Consider the following 16,258-nt stretch of genomic DNA (forward strand, 5'->3'; position numbering starts at 1 on the left):
CTCCCTTTTATACCCTGTGCTCACTAGCACGTGTATAGTATATACTGTGTGAAAAGCACAAAACTAGTTTTTACAAGAACTAAAAACTAGTTTTTAGCTAAGTATCCCACCCTCAGATAACTTTGATTCTGGTAAGGGAGAAGCATCAGGCACACATTCGTTTTTCAGTGCAACTGAAAATAGAGACACAAGGTGAAGTATTCATAGGAGGAGCCTGCAGCTGGGAAAAAAATGAATGAAAGGAAATAATCATCTACTTTGTGTTTTAATTAATCACAAAGACCTGACTCAATTGGATAGCGTAGAAATTGTCCTCTTCATGGAGTGTTTTAGTAGAGATGTTCAGGAGAAATTATTTTAATTATTTTAAATTGAGCTGAAATGAACAATTCAGATTAAGCATGGTTTGGCCCACCCCCCAAGCCCACCTTGGAAAAATAAAAGGGGGCCAAAGAAAGCGATAAAAGGAGAAAAACAATAATAAATTACAACTCCCTTAATTTCCTTCTTTTGAGACTGTTGCCTTGGCACCAAAGTTTACATTTTGTTTCCCAATGTTCTAGCTGACCATAGATCAGACTTGTAGATAGTTGTAGATCTTTCAAAAGTAGTTAAAGGCCTTGAAATGTTTATAAAAGACAAGTAAGGTGATGGCATATTTGGTTGAGTATAATGTACAAGGAGCCAGGTTCAAGCCCCAGATCCCCACCTACAAGGGAAAGTTGAAGCTCTGGCTTCTGTAATTGCTTCCCCTCTGAACATGGGCATTGACAGGTCGATCCATACTCCCATCTTATCTCTCTTTCCCTAATGGGGAAGGGCTCTGGGGAAGCAGAGCTCCAAGATACATTGGTAGGGTTGTGTGTCCAAGGAAGTCTGGTCACATCCTGCTAGCATCTGGAACCTGGTGGCTAAAAGGAGAGTTAATATACAAAGCTAAACAAATTGTTGGACAATAATGGACCTAAAGGCTGGAATAGTGCAGGTGAAGCATTGGGGGGGTCCTCCATTTTGTAGATAGCTAGTAGGCATATTTTAGTTATATTTCAAAGGGCCTGTAGCTATACTAGTGTTTTGTTTTGTTTGTTTGTTGTTGTTTTTTCCCCTGAGCCTGAAATATGATATGTAGGTGAATCCTAATTATTGTCTGGGGAGATGATGTCTTTGGCTGGGAAAAAGACCAGAAAGCTGGATCAGGAAAGTAGCTCCCTAATATGGGAAAGGGATATAAATATTACTGTAAACCCCATCAATTTGATGTGATCTGGGGCCCATAATTAGCTTAGGAGCCAGTGTGACCTCTGCATCCCTCTAGATCTGAGCTCACATTCTGTGGTCATGAGTAGGAACATTCGACGCTGCCCCAGTATCGATCCTATGTTTCTCCCAATCCTAGAACCTCTGGGGTGGGGCTCACTTCCCTGCATGCTTCTCTCAAGTCAGGCCAATTGATATTGCATCAGCTGATTCCAACCTAATCAATGCAACAAGTGCCATCTCAGCATGCTTCACCTCAGACTGTGTACAGAGACATCAGGCATGGATTGCCAACCCTTCATCCTCATTGCTCAGGTGAGACCTTTCCTTTCATGGTAGTCTCTAATTCCATTCCAGGAGGTTCACTTCCTAATAAAGTCCCCAAACCTAGATATAGGCCATGTCCTGTAAGATAGAGCATGTGTTCACATGTATCTATAAATTAGGGCAAAATATATACCTGAAAGCACACAATTCTTTAGTGAGACAGTATCAAGTTCATAATGAAATAGTATCCACTTAGACTTAGATACTCTCCTCATCTGTTGCCTTCTTAAGCCCTAAGACAGCAGGAACCTCCCACTTCCTCTATATAGCCTATATATTCCCCCAGTCCTGGAACCTCTAGAGTAGGGCTCACTTCCTGCATGCTTCTCAATTCATACCAAATGATACCACATCTGCTGATCCCAATGCAACAAGTGCCATCTCAGCATGCTTCACCTCAGACTGTGTCCAGAGACTTCAGGCATGGAATGTCAACCCTTCAGCCTCATTACTCTGGTGAGATCTTTCCTTTCATAGTATTCTCTAATTTCATTCCAGGTGGTTCACTTCCTAACAAAGTCCCGAAACATAAATACAGACCAGGTCCCATGAGATAGGGCATATATTCACATGTATCCATAAATTAGGGCAAAATATATACCTGAAAACAAAAGTACACAATAGTCTGTAGTCAGTCAGTATGAAGTTCATAATGAAATAGTGACTTAGATACTCTCCTCACCTATTTCCTCTTCTAATTCCCTCACTCCAAAGCTATCCTTATCAAAGCAATGATTGCAAAAGCTGAATATGGGCAAGAGACTGGCATACTTTAATGATGACTCTTTAGTCACTATCAGTCTAGCCCATCAACTCGGAACCTATTCCAGGAGTCCTGAGATTCCCAGACATGATGGGCCTAGACCTCAAATAAATTCCTCTCTCCATTGTTACAGGTCATCTGTATCAGGAACAGCACAATAGACCCCTTTGTGGGCCCTCATAGGACCTTGCCCTCAACTTGTATCAACAATGGTAGTTCCGAGGATGGACAACATACTCTATGCTACACCTGAGGAAGATGGGTCCAGATACTGGGGCAGCTTGGAACATTCCTATTCATGACCACAGAATGTGAACTCGGATCTACATAGATGCAGAGGTCACTTAGGCTCCTAAGCTGAATATGGGCCCCAGATCACATCAAATCAATGGGGTTTACAGTCAACAATATTTATACCCCTCTTCCATATTAGGGAGCTACTCTCTTCCCTGATCCAGCTTTCTGGTCCTTTTTCCAGCCATGACATCATCTCCCTAGACAATAACTTGGATCCTACTGCATATCAGATTTCATCCTCAGGGGAAAAAAAAAAAACTAGTATAGCCACAGGCTCTTTGGAATGTAACTGAAATATGCCTACTAGCTACCTACAAAATGGAGACACCCACAGCTCTTCATTGTACTACTCCGGCCTTTAGGTTCATGATTAGTCAACAATTTGTTTGGCTTCATATGTTAACTGTCTTTTCAGCCACCAGGTTCAGATGTTAGCATGATGCCAACCAGACTTCCCTGGACAGACAACCCTACCAATGTGTCCTATAGCTCTGATTCCCCAGAACCCTGCCCCACTAGGGAAAGAGAGAGACAGGCTGGGAGTATAGATCAATCTGTTAATGCCCATGTTCAGTGGGGAAGCAATTATAGAAACCAGACCTTCCACCTTCTGCACCCCACAATGACCGTGGGATTATACTGCCAGAGGGATAAGGAATAGGAAAGCTATCGGGGGAGGGGGAGGGTACAGTGTTCTGGTCATGGGAATTGTGTGGAGTTGTACTCCCCTTATCCTATGGTTTTGTCAGTGTATCATTTTTATAAATAAAAATTTAAAAAAAGAGAGAGAAGGAAAAGAAAAAGGTTTGGAATGATACCCCTGGTGTGCCAGGAATCTTGGTAAAGAAAATAGCTCCAGAGTAAGCCTGCTACGAGCAGCTGGCCAGCTACGAGCAGCTCACCAGGAATGGTGAGTTTAGAAATAAAGAAGCCAAAGATTTTCTCCATTTGACCTGTGTTTGCCAGCCCAAGAGTGGGTTATAGAACTCTTTTATGTTGTTACCCTGACCACCCTTTCATGGACTTGCCAGTTATCCTACCCTCTTCAGAGAATCCCAGGTTGTAAGCCACTTTTTTTTTTTAGAGCTCAAGGTAGGTGTTGTTTCCTAGTCGCCATCTTGGCTCTGCCCCCGAATAAATTTTTTTTTGAGCATTGTTACTCTGTCTCTCTTGGTTTGTGGTCAAGCTTGGTCAGTGGCTTCCTAATAGCCATGATGAGCATGAGAGGCAATAATAATATTTTTTCAAATGAAAACAAGAGTAAATAAATGGAATTACATGAAACTAAAAAACTTATACACATCAAAACAAACTACACAAGGATAATCTGTTAAGCACACATAGTACTGAGTGCAAGGATCTTGATTTGAGCTCTCGCTTCCCACCTGCATGGGGTATGCTTCTCTATTTCCCCCTCCCCTGCCAAGTTCTCTGTCCTATCTAGTCAAAATGGGAGGTGGTGTTGGAATGGCCTCTAGGAGCAGTGGATTTGTAGTGCCACAGCAATAAGCCTGCAGGCAAGAAGAAAAATTAAAAAACTACATTTAGATGCCATATCACATCTGAGAGAATGGCTTACTTCAACAAAATAGTAAGTGCATACTCCCAGAGAGTTAAAGAATAGGAAAGCTATTGGGGGTGGGGATGGGATATGAAGTTCTGGTGGTGGGAACTGTGTGGAGTTGTACCCCTCTTAAGGTTTTGTCAGTGTTTCCTATTTATAAATAAATTAAAATAAAAAAATTAGGAAATGACAAGTTTTGAAGAGATTGTAGAGGAAAAGCAACTGCTATACTGCTCATGGGACAGCAAACTGGTAAAGTTTGCACAATAAAGAACATGTGAACTGATTTTCTGAGGTGCCAGTGTCTCATTCTGAGTAGTCTGAGCTCCCCAACACAGCAGTTCTGCTGGGAGTCAGGTGGTTCACAGTGGGTTAAGCACATGTGGTGTGAAGTGCAAGGACCAGTTGAAGGATCCAGGTTCCAACCCCTGGCTCCCCACCTGCTGGGAAGTCACTTCACAGGCAGTGAAGCAGGTCTATAGGTGTCTATCTTTCTCTCCCCACCCCTGCCCTGTCTTGCCTTCCTCTCTCCATTTTCTCTGTCCTATCTAACAATGACACTATCAGTAATAACAACAATAATAAGTACAACAACAATAAAACAAGGGCAACAAAATGGAAAATAAAATAATAATAAAAAAATAATACAACAGTCCTGCTCCCCACTGAGCCTTTGAACTTTTTCCTATGGTCACCTGAACTCACTCTGGCATTTTTAGAACACACTACCCATCAGTTAAGGCAGTAGTTTTTTTGTTTTTGTTTTTCATGTTTTGAGCCCCCACAGTAATAACCAATGTTATGATTTGTTAAAAGTAAAATAATGATTTGAATGGCTAAGGAGAAGACCTCTTTTTTCCCAGTTCTCTACTACTTATAATCACTTTTCCTAAACAACTTTTAGTTCCTATATCTGATACAAAGCCACAGTGAATTAGATTATTCATATAGAGCTTAATCTGTAGCTGAGAAAGAAACCAAGACAGAGGTAAGATTCTTGGGTATAATTACTGAGGATGAGAGCTCTGCAGTGACCATCTTATATTCTCTCCTTTTTTAGGGGACAAAAAAAGGAGCTCTGGATGGATAACAATTAAAACCATGTGAACAAGAGTGGCAGAGTTAGAATTGAAACATGATTTGCACTTTGCCTTCCAAATATCCTTTAAGTATTGTTTACTTATTTCTTTGTAAGCAATAATTTTATTTTACTTTAAATATTTTATTTATTTATTGTACAGAGACAGAGAACTCAAGAATAAAAGGGGGAGAGAGGGAGAAAGAAAGAGAACCCTGTGGCACTGCTTCACCACCTGTGACACTTTCCTTCTGCAGATGGGGACTGGGTACTTAAGCCCAAGTTCTTATATCTGCCTATCTATATGTATGTATGTATATACTTTACGGGATGTGCCACAACTAGGCCCCTGTAGGCAAGAATTTTAATGGTTTCTTTCCCTCTTCTCCCAGTTTCTATTTTAAGCCTTTCTTAAAGCTTGACTATGAAAGATAAGATAGTGTGTTGTAGAAATTAGTAGTTAGATCCTTAGTGATTTCACAAAAGCCAGGGAGCCCATTGCAGTAATGCCAGCATTGCATGTGACCCTGACCCCAGTAGCCCTCCTCCCCTTTGTATTCATAGTCACTAGTGTCCCCTGCAGAGCCTAGCTCACTTGCGCAAAGAGAAAGCACAGCACACCCATAAGCTTTTGCCACTTTTGTATTTTATTGTGGAACTGAGTTTTTTTTTTCTTTTACATCAAATATCCTCAATGGAAGAGGGGATATTGCACACAAATATCATAAAAGCACTACATATTACTTTCACTGGAAACTAATTTTCTACATTAGATATGACTGGGTAGGATAGAAGTGATGCAGGATTATAAGACATAATACCATACACAGCTGCAGACTGACACAAACACCATTCAGAACAAGAGAGAGGAGTGGGAGGTGCTTCTCAGCAGGGGCTTGAGACCAGCAGGGCTGCAGGCTGCCTAGTGTTCTCTGAAGGACAGCCAGGTCTCCATGCCCCATCTCCATGGCTCCTTTTTGGGAAAGCTCCCAAAGAGTGCAGAGAAGCTACTTTTTCCCTTCCTTTTCAGTTTTTGATGCTTCCTTATACGTGAACTTAATAAAGTCACAGATTTATTTTTTCCAATAGTAGTTTTAATACCAGGTGAGTAACCTAATTGCTTTCAAAGAAATGCTCACCCGTAGGCTGCTTTTGGTGTGTTGTTCAGTTGGTTGAAAGATGAAGGCTTACTGTTCCTTTCAAAATAGAAACAGGATCTTTCTCTTCTAAATCCGAAGCGCCCGAAAGGAAAAAGAAAACAAAAAAAACTATTAATCTAACTCACATTATCATTACTGAGCAAGAACCTCCTGTGACAGGTGACTACAGAGAGGCAAGAAAAGCAACTTCAGAATTGCAGAACAGCTCCTGAGAGCTGAGGTTTGGTCACAGAGGGAAAATGGAAGGTGGTAGAATTTCCATTAGCAAATGATTAAATCTTATTCAGTGAGTATTGGAAAGCTCCTAAACTGCATAAGCTATTGGAGACACTTAAAACATTCATATACACTGGGGAAACCATTCACTATGATATGTAAGGTTAAAAGAAACTGGTTTTGAATATAGGAAATGTCATTGGGGAGGGGCCTGGGAATGGGGGAAGGGGGAGATTCAGTGTTGGGGAGGGGCCTGGGAATGGGGAAAGGGGGAAATTCAGTAATTGTATCCAGTCCCACCACAAGACTGAGAAAGCATGCATGGGGTTGGGTTCTGAGAATGGGATAGATTCATTAAAATTGAAAATGGAGGGCCACTGCTAATATTTAGTCTGTAGAATTTTGTTTAAGACTACTAGCAAAAAGGTCATGATCATGAGTGCTATTTCAATGGAACCCCATCATTCAAATAGAGTATAAATTTCTCCCACTCAAATATTCAGTCTATACAATCACATTAAGTAATTAGTATGACTAAAGCTCCTAGAAGTCTATGTCAATCTTAAGCTCTCACCATGAATGTACACGGTACATTGTGATGGCTGTTACTAAACAAATTGTGTTTGGGTTTCTTTTTTTAATGGAACTGGCGAAATTAGTTTAGTCATACAGGTAAGAAAGGTGTCTGAAAGTACAGGAGCAATCTGTAATGCAAGTATTGGTTGCAATGGTATATTTGGGCTCTGTGGTCATCACTGAGAATGATGGCTAGAGAAAAGTACTGATGATGTTATTTTATAGGGAAAAGACTCAGCTCATGGGTGGCTGCTTCTGTGTATCTTCCCCATTAAACCCCACAGCAGAAGACAAGAGTGGGGTAGAATGGTAATAATTGAAGGCTGCCTAGAATTCTCATATGTTTATTTATTTTTTAAAACAACATAATGTATATTGTCAAATGAAGTTAACTTGGGAACTTAGAAATCCTTAAACCATTTTACTGAGTATCTTAGTGTGAAGTAGATGCATATATACTCAATGAAATCCATTTAGGTCACAAAGTGATTTCTATAATGTGTTAATTTTTGTACCTTTAGTCAATGTGTTGCTCTTAAGGACTTGAAAGAAATGGGGCAATAAATAAAAGCTGTGTTTCTAGCAAAGCATACAAAATAGAATATTAAATAAAAAAAATTAAACATTTGAAAAATGTAATTCACAGCATTAAGTAGACTGCACATGTCCACAGTGGAGGGACCCTGAAGAAGCAGTTTAAACCCTCATAGTTATTAGCAGTGCAAAACACATATTTATCAGACAAAAACAAACAAAAATGTTAATTTTGAAATAAATAACTAACATAGAAAATAAAATGAGGTCATTGTTCACCAAACTCCATAGATCTCAGAGTCTGCAGGAAACACTACATGACACAGCACAGTTATCACTGGGAAGTTTGCCACATCTGAACATGGGAGCATTGATCTGCATTTTGAACTTGACACCAGTTTTAACTATGATGTTGCTTCCCAGCTTCACAGTTCAATGATAACAATGATGGAAATAATTTCTGAACTCTGCATGGGGAAAGCACTGATGATGGGAATTCATTTGCTTTCAATGTATTATTTCATTCCAGACAAAAAAAAATCCTAAAGCAAATTTTCACTAGGGTTGTTTGAACTTGTCTTGGCTCATTTACCTCGTAGTTGAAGATCTTGAAAGAAGTATGTGGAATATCACTGGGGACTGTTCTTGTCTTGGTCTGGAAAAAGTAGCCTAGTATGTAATTCTTCCCCATTCTCAAACAGCACATACTCAAGATTTTTATGTTATGAGAATCTAGAGGTGGGAGGTATCATTATTCCTGGTAGTTACGGGTTTTTAATAAATATTATTATTGCAATATAAGATTAAATTTCACCAGGACTTCAAAAATATTATTCATGGTTTTGTCTTACAATACACTTAAAAAAAAAGTCACTTGAAATTCATCTTTGCATTTTGCTGTAAATGAAAGATAGTTATAAAGTTCTTCTATGAAAAGTTCACTATCTAAAAAAAAAAAATTCTTCTGTACACTTGTTCCCTTAGCTATGCTGCAGTTAATGGAAAATTAAAAAACAAAACCAATGTAAGACAAAGGAAGGTAAATACTGTACACTTGCTGAGAAACTCTTCCACTGTTAAGATTTACTGTTTTCCCAGTTCTGATCCTAGAAGCCATCTCAGTCTTGAACTTGCAGTAGGAAAGGAGCTATAAAAGGCTCAACTCATTTGGATGAGGGGCTGCAGGTGCAATGAGGTGGCTGGCATTCAACTCGCAGGACTAGGCATCATATTGTTGCACTAATCAGATCAGCTTCAGGTACCCTCACATGCGCACGCACATGCTCCTTTAACAGGAGTATCTATAATCCTACTCAGATGCTCTATAAACTTGCTGTCTCACATTAAAAAATAAGTGCATCAAGTTATCTTTGTACATTCAAGTCACTTTCTAAGGCAAACTGTCTACCATATATACTCCCAACTGCTTTGGTATTTGCTTCTTAACTGGGGTGAACTTAAGTGTTTCCGCATGCAGGTTAAGTGACTGTGGACTAACTGGGTGCATGAATGCTGGGAGCATGCCTTAGAGCAAGCAACCTACTTGCATGTCTTAAGAGTCTGGGAGTCCAGAGTGGGATTCAAACCATTTGCCTGTCCAGTCTACACTCAGTATGATAGGTCAGTATGCAGCCTTCAAACTGAAGGAGCTTAATTAAGGCGTGAAAATCTCACATGCCCTCATATTAAGTCTTGCTATTTTTATCCCCCCCACCAGCTTGTTTTAGAAAATTAAGACTCTTTTTGATGACTCAGACTGACACAAGTGGAAAACTTTAATCTATATAGACTACAGAAGACAGACTGCCTGAGAAAATGCAGACCTGACTGTTGGATATTTCTTCCTCTCTACCCCATCCTGCTCTTTCTTCTTTCATTCTGGTCACCAGCACTCTCTTTCATTCCATTTCCTTCTTTTACATTCTTTTTCTTTCTCATTCTCTCTTTCTCTCCCCAGTGTCCTTTTTGTGCGTGCACACACTCTCTCTTTCTTGCTCTCTCTCTAAGACAAATTCCTCTACCTAGCAGAAGTCAGTTGGGTTTGCTAGTGCATGGTTTCAAAATGTTCAGCAGAGATGAACTAGGGGTAGGTAATTTTGCAGTAACTTGAACTCTATTGTGGGAATACTGTTACTTCCCTTAGCAATCAGCAAAAAAAGTGAGAAATATTAGTGACTTGCATCACCAAAACATGTATAGTGTTTGGCAGGTAACTGTTCAGTGACTTATTTAGGTGAATTGACTTTTTAGAAAAGGTGGTTTCAAACTGAAGAATTTCTGGAAACAAAGTTCATATCCTGTGGTGTGGCTGGCTGTGGTTTTACAGTTCAATCTTGCATGCAGGGAAGGATTCATCTTGCATAACTACTGTGCTGCTACTTGCTAGAACCATGATATTGAGATCTTGCTGTTTCTCATGGGTCTCCTGGTACCATTCCCTCATCACTTCTGAGTCATGAGTAGGAATCAGCGTCACCTGCAGGGAAAGAGAAATTGTTTATTTACGAGTAGAGCCTCAAAATCACATGTAAAAATGGAACAATAAGGCTACTAGATGAAGAATGGACAACAATGAAAAATCTGTTACTGTTCTCTAGAAATGCAAAGGACTTTTCAACTTATATGACCCAGGAACCAAAATAATGCTACAAAAACTAAGCTATTCTAGGGAAAGTTGAAGACAAGAAACCAAAAGCAACTAATGACTAGTGAATTGCTATCTATATTCATTGTTAGTTTCCCACTTTTTTTTTATTAGTAGAGACAAAAAGTCAGAGAGAAACCATATTAGAAAAAAAAAAAAGTACCATTACCTCTTACTCGTTTTGTTAACTCTCAATTATGAAATGTGATTCAGAATGCTTTGCATTCTTCATGATTATTATTTGTATTTTATGCTTATTGTTCACTAACATGATTGTTCATCAAAGATTTGCCAATGTTATTGTGAAATTTCTTCTATGTCCTTTACCACACTGGTCAATTTTTATTTGTTTGTTATTGGATAGAGACAGAGAGAAATTGAGAGGGAGGTGGAGGACAGAGAGGCAAAAAGACAGAGACACCTGCAGCTCTGCTTTACCACTCATAGAGCTTTCCCCCTGCAGGTGGGGACCAGAGGCTTGAACTCGGATCCCTGTGTACTGTAATGTGAGCATTTAACCAGGTGTGCCACCACCTAACCCCATCAATTTTGCATTATGGATATTTCACATATAATCCAGTTAGATTTAGTTATGATTTTTTTCTTAAGTCTAATTATATATAATTAACATTTCATCCTGAAAAAAAAAAGACTTGAGCCTTTAAATTTTGTGTGTGGTGATTGACAGAGAAGTGGTGTGAGTGGGTGGTTTACTGGCTTGAAAAGTAAGACTTTCATCTCGTACTCAACAAAAGGTTACTTGGTGCTTTTCTTTGGCTTTCCTACAATTGAGTAATAGACAATGCTATTTTAATACTATGCAAGCACAATTTAATAGGTGACTGTGTAAAGCCACAAATAAAACTTAGATAAGCAAAGATCACAGCTGAAGTAATGCAGAGTAGTTTATAGCTGGTCAAGGTGTTTGGGAGTTGGAAATGTCCTGCTGGGAACCCTTTTCAGTAATGATGCTCCTGTGGAATTCCAGAAGTGCAGCTGATTTTCTAAATGCTCATATCTTTAGCTTCGATCTATTCATGAAGCACAAAGAAGATAGTTCCTTAGAGGCTGGGTGATGGCTCACCCCGTTGAACACATTACTATGCACAAGGACTACGGTTCAAGATCCTCCTGGCTGCACCTGTGAAGGTGGGGGTGCTTTATGAATGGTGAAGGAGGTCTGCAGGTGTCTCTCTCCCTCTCTATTTCACTCTCCCTGCTCAATTTCACTTTGTTGTGCCAAATAAAAGGAAAGAGAAGAGAAGTAAGAGAGAAGAGAATTAGGGAAGGAGAGGAGAGGAGAGGGGAGGGGAGGGGAGAAGTGGGGAGGGGGGGAGGAAAAGGGGAAAAGTAGTTGTCAGGAGCTGTAGATTCATTGTGCAAGCACTGAGACACAGTGATAACCCTGGTAGCAAAATATTAAAAAAATAATAATTAATTTAAAAAACTTTAAAATTAAGACAGTAGCTCTCACTGGGAAACATGACCACTTTGATTTATTCACAAAAACTCTTGGCTTATGGAAGGCAGTGAGGAGCAAACAGTTTCAGGTTCCTTTTGCAGTTAAATAAATTGTGAGCAAGGGTGGCAAAGTGCTTTTCTTTCTGTGGTTGGTAGTGGTGTCTGAAGTGGTATCTCTTTTCTATGTGTGAAGCTTTTCAGTTCTTTAGTGTTAAAAGGCAATGGTTCTTTACTTTGGCTGCATAATTAGAATCAGCCATCATACTCAACAGCATTGTACAGGCCCCATATTACTCTGTTTGTCCTCAGGATAATTTATGTGGGACCCACTCAGGGGGCACTTCATTTGGAACAACAATCACAGTGATGCCTCTTTTTACACTGTTCCTCCACTCTGCCCCTAAGCATGGCTCCATAGCAGTACAGATGTATCCTGGCACTCTTACCTGCATGTTGCTGCCCCACTGGGCCTTGCCTTCCAGCAAGGCATCCAGGACAGCCCGGCTGGGCTCCTCAGCAGCAGGGTCATTCCCACTCACTACATAGTAGGATGACCTCACTCTCTTGAAAAATTCGACATCGATATTCTTACTATTGCTGTGGTTGGGAATATAGCACAGGTCCAAATAGATTGGGGGGCCTGGAGGCACAGCTGACGGCTTGGCTGTCTTGGTGGTTCCTGGTCCTTTGAGAAATAAACAGAAAGAGAAAGCCATGGTTACAAGAATGTGAAGAGACCCCCTAATTTTCTGCAGACATTTTGAGATAAGATAACATGGCTGTTGGCCATATCTAAAGAGTGATGAAGAATGGATGGTTTCTTTCTGGGGACAACCCACTGGATAGAAAGAGTCTCAAGGATGGGGGAGATATCATAATGGTTATGCAAACAGACTCTCATGCCTGAGGCTCCAAAGTCCCAAGTTCAATCCCCCACACCACTATAAGCTAGAGCTGAGCAGTGTTCTGGCGTTTCTCTTGTGTCTCTGTCTGCCTCTCTCAAAAATAAAATAAATAAAATGCTTTTTAAAAAAAATTTTAGAAAAGCATTTTAAGACCTTTTTTTTTAAAAAAGGTACTATATATACTTTTTAGAGACATAAAAAAACTGCTAACTTATATCTGAATTTGAAAAAAAATTATCTAGAACCATTTTTTAAAATATTTATTATTTATTTGCTTTTGTTGCCTTTGTTGTTTTATTGTTGTAGTTATTATTGTTGTTATTAATGTCATCGTTGTTGGATAGGACAGAGAGAAATGGAGAGAGGAGGGGAAGACAGAGAGGGGGAGAGAGAGACACCTGCAGACCTGCTTCACCGCCTGTGAAGCAACTCCCCTGTAGGTGAAGAGCCAGGGGCTTGAACCAGGATTCTTATGTCAGTCCTTTCACTTCACGCCCTCTGCGCTACCGCCTGACTCCCCTAGAACCATTTTTTAAAAAAACAAAAGAACAGAAGAAGTATCAGCATTTTAGTTTAGCAGTACACTTTATGATCTCATTTAGAACAATTTTGCTCACAGCTGAGTATTAAGCCCTAACATTTGGCCTAGTAAATGGTTCAGATCTTAGTCTCATAGAATTTCCATGACCCTCAGGACCTTAACCTTAATTTACAAAGTAATGAAATACCGATCTTTGCTCAGAATAGTTCTCGCAAATGTCTTTCTAGACAAGTTTGACAAGAAGGTTGAGAACACCTGGTCTTTTTCTAGCCTATTAGCACTTGCCAGCTACAGAAAAGAGGCATCTGGTAACTACAATTTGCTATTTAAATCAAAAAGCTTGGGGAAAGTAGAGATCCAGAACCTCCTTTGACTCTCCTGGCACCTTGTTTAGTAAGCTGGCTTTCAGATTTGCTCCAGTTAGAATGTTTAAACATCTTGAACTTGTAATAGGAGGGGCATTCTTAGGCAATGGTTCTTTACCCTTGCTGCACAATTAAAATCAGCCAGCATGCTTGCCAGCATGCTTACCAGCAATGCCCAGACGCCATGTCACTGAAGCTAACTTCACTGGGCTAGGAGAGATGACAGGGCATACACATCTCCCCAAATCTTTTTTTTTCCACATTTTAAAAAATATTTATTTATTCTCTTTTGTTGTCCTTGTTGTTTTAATGTTGTAGTTATTATTGTTGTTGTTGATGTCGTTGTTGAATAGGACAGAGAAAAATGTAGAGAGGAGAGGAAGATAGAGAGGAGAGAAAGATAGGCACCTGCAGACCTGCTTCACCACCTGTGAAGCGACTCCCCTGCAGGTGGGGAGCCGGGGGCTCGAACTGGGACCCTTACGCTGGTCCTTGCGCTTTGTGCCACCTGCACTTAACCCGATGTGCTACTGCCTGACTCCCCCAAATCTTTTGAAAACATTCCAGATGGTATTGATGTGCAGCTGATTTGGGATTATTGCTGTAAAGTCATGTTTAATACAACTGAAACTTATATATCTAACCTTTTTTCCCTTCTCTATGGGATCTCTAAATATTGTCATCTCAAAGTCAAAACTAGCAATGAATTCCATCCATAGTCCAATTTTATTTTTTATGGGTTGGAAGAGTGGTGAAGATTTGCCACACTGCTATTTTGATAAACACTTGAATACCTTAGACATTTCAATAATCTGAGTTGGAAGCCCTTAAAATATCTGTCCTCTGACTTAAGCAGAAATTTGTGAGAGTTGCTCTAGTAATTTGAAATAGCTGTAATTTTCCCTTGTACCACTGATACCAAATATATTTTATTCATGAAGGCAGAAGAAACTGATAGAAGTCAGCCCAGGTTTGTTTTATCAATTATTAGTGCAATTTTGTTTTTCTTGAAATCTGTTGGAAAAACATCTTCAACAAGTAAGTTTATCTTTATTATTTTATATTTAAACTATTTCATTAAATGATAAAAAAAATCAACTTGGTAAGCTAGGGTATATAAGTCATGGAAAATTTGGTAGCAAATTTCATCTTTTTGAATGGATCTTATGTTTTTTTTCCTAAGTCCAAGTTAATTATCCACTGTCTAATCCAAATCTGGTGGTTTGTCAATAAATTTAAAACATGAAAAAATTTAGTTTGTTGGGATTAGCTGGTGACACACTTGATTAATTTCACATGCTACTATGCACAAGTACCCAGGGTTCAAGTCCCTGCTTCCCACTTGCAGGAGGAAAGGTGCAGGAGCAGTGAAGCAGTGCTACAGATTTCTCTCTCTTCCCCTCTATATCTCCCCATTTTATTTAAGTTTCTCTCTGTCTTTATCCAAATAAATAAATAAAACATTTCTTAAAGATTCAGTTTGTTCTTAGAAGAAATATCATAAACACCAAAATCTTTCAATTATTGTCCCATGTTGCTTAAAGTTAAAACTGGCAGCTCCAATCCTTCTTGAAATGTACTGGATCTGTGCATCCCAATGGATGTTTCCTAATCAATGAGGAAGATGCTACTTAAATTATTGTGAACTATGATCTGAAATTCCTGAATAACTATGTAAATAAAATTGTATTAAAGTCAAATGAAGCTGGGCTACCAGAGAACTCTTTCATCAAAACTCCAGGTCACTGCTGAGAATTTGTTAAATCTGAGAGCTGGGACCAAAACAAGAATAATTATTAGTTTAGGAATGCCTGTTCTTGATAGGTGGAATTTCAATCTGAAATAGTTCTGAGTTTCTACTATGATAGGGTGGGGTCAGAGTGGGGTAAGAAAAGTCTCAGATGTATTTTTCTCATTTTGTCCTGGGTAACCAACTGTAATTATGGTATTTGATAACAAAATAGAATAATGCCTTTCTTGTGGCTGTTTCTCCAACCTGGTGCTACGTTAAATTAAAAATTATATAACTTTAGGATGCCAGGCGGTAGCGCAGTGGGTTATGCTAGGCAAGAAATGCAGGGACCAGCACAAAGATCCCAGTTCTAGCCCCTGGCTCCCCACCTGCATGGGGTGGGGGGGGGTAGTTTCACAAGCAGTGAAGCAGGTCTGCAGGTATCTATCTTTCTCTCTCCCTCTATGTCTCTCTCAATTTCTCACTGTTCTATCCAACAACAATAGCAATAACCACAATAATAAAAACAAAGGCAACAAAGGCAACAAAAAAAAAGGGGGGATGGCTTCCAGGAGCAGTGGATTCACAGTGCAGGCCCCTGCGATAACCCTGGAGGCAATATATATGTAAGTTTTACTTAAAATATATTATAGTGGGGGTTGGGCGGTAACGCAGCAGGTTAAATGCATGTGGCACAAAGTGCAAGGACCAGTGTAAGGATCCCAGTTGAGCCCCCCCCCCCCACCTGCAGGGGAGTCGCTTCACAAACAGTGAAGCAAGTCTGCAGGTATCTATCTTTCTCTCCCCCTCTCTGTCTTCCCCTCCTTTCTTCATTTCT

The 16,258-nt window shown here is 39.8% G+C and overlaps 1 protein-coding gene across 1 annotated transcript in view; it reads right to left on the bottom strand.

The window, feature by feature from the left end:
* Positions 1–5,910: 5,910 nt before the first annotated feature.
* Positions 5,911–16,258, bottom strand: part of MAP1B (microtubule associated protein 1B) — a 119,769-nt gene continuing 109,421 nt past the window's right edge. Inside the window, exons 5-6 of the mRNA XM_060191227.1 lie at positions 12,324–12,562; positions 5,911–10,248 (exon numbers count right to left, since the gene is read on the bottom strand). Of these exons, the coding sequence (XP_060047210.1) occupies positions 10,093–10,248; positions 12,324–12,562 (395 nt within the window). The 3' untranslated portion in view covers positions 5,911–10,092. The remainder of the gene's footprint in view (positions 10,249–12,323; positions 12,563–16,258) is intronic.

Source organism: Erinaceus europaeus, chromosome 5 (assembly GCF_950295315.1).
Source record: "Erinaceus europaeus chromosome 5, mEriEur2.1, whole genome shotgun sequence".
NCBI classification, from domain to species: domain Eukaryota; kingdom Metazoa; phylum Chordata; class Mammalia; order Eulipotyphla; family Erinaceidae; genus Erinaceus; species Erinaceus europaeus.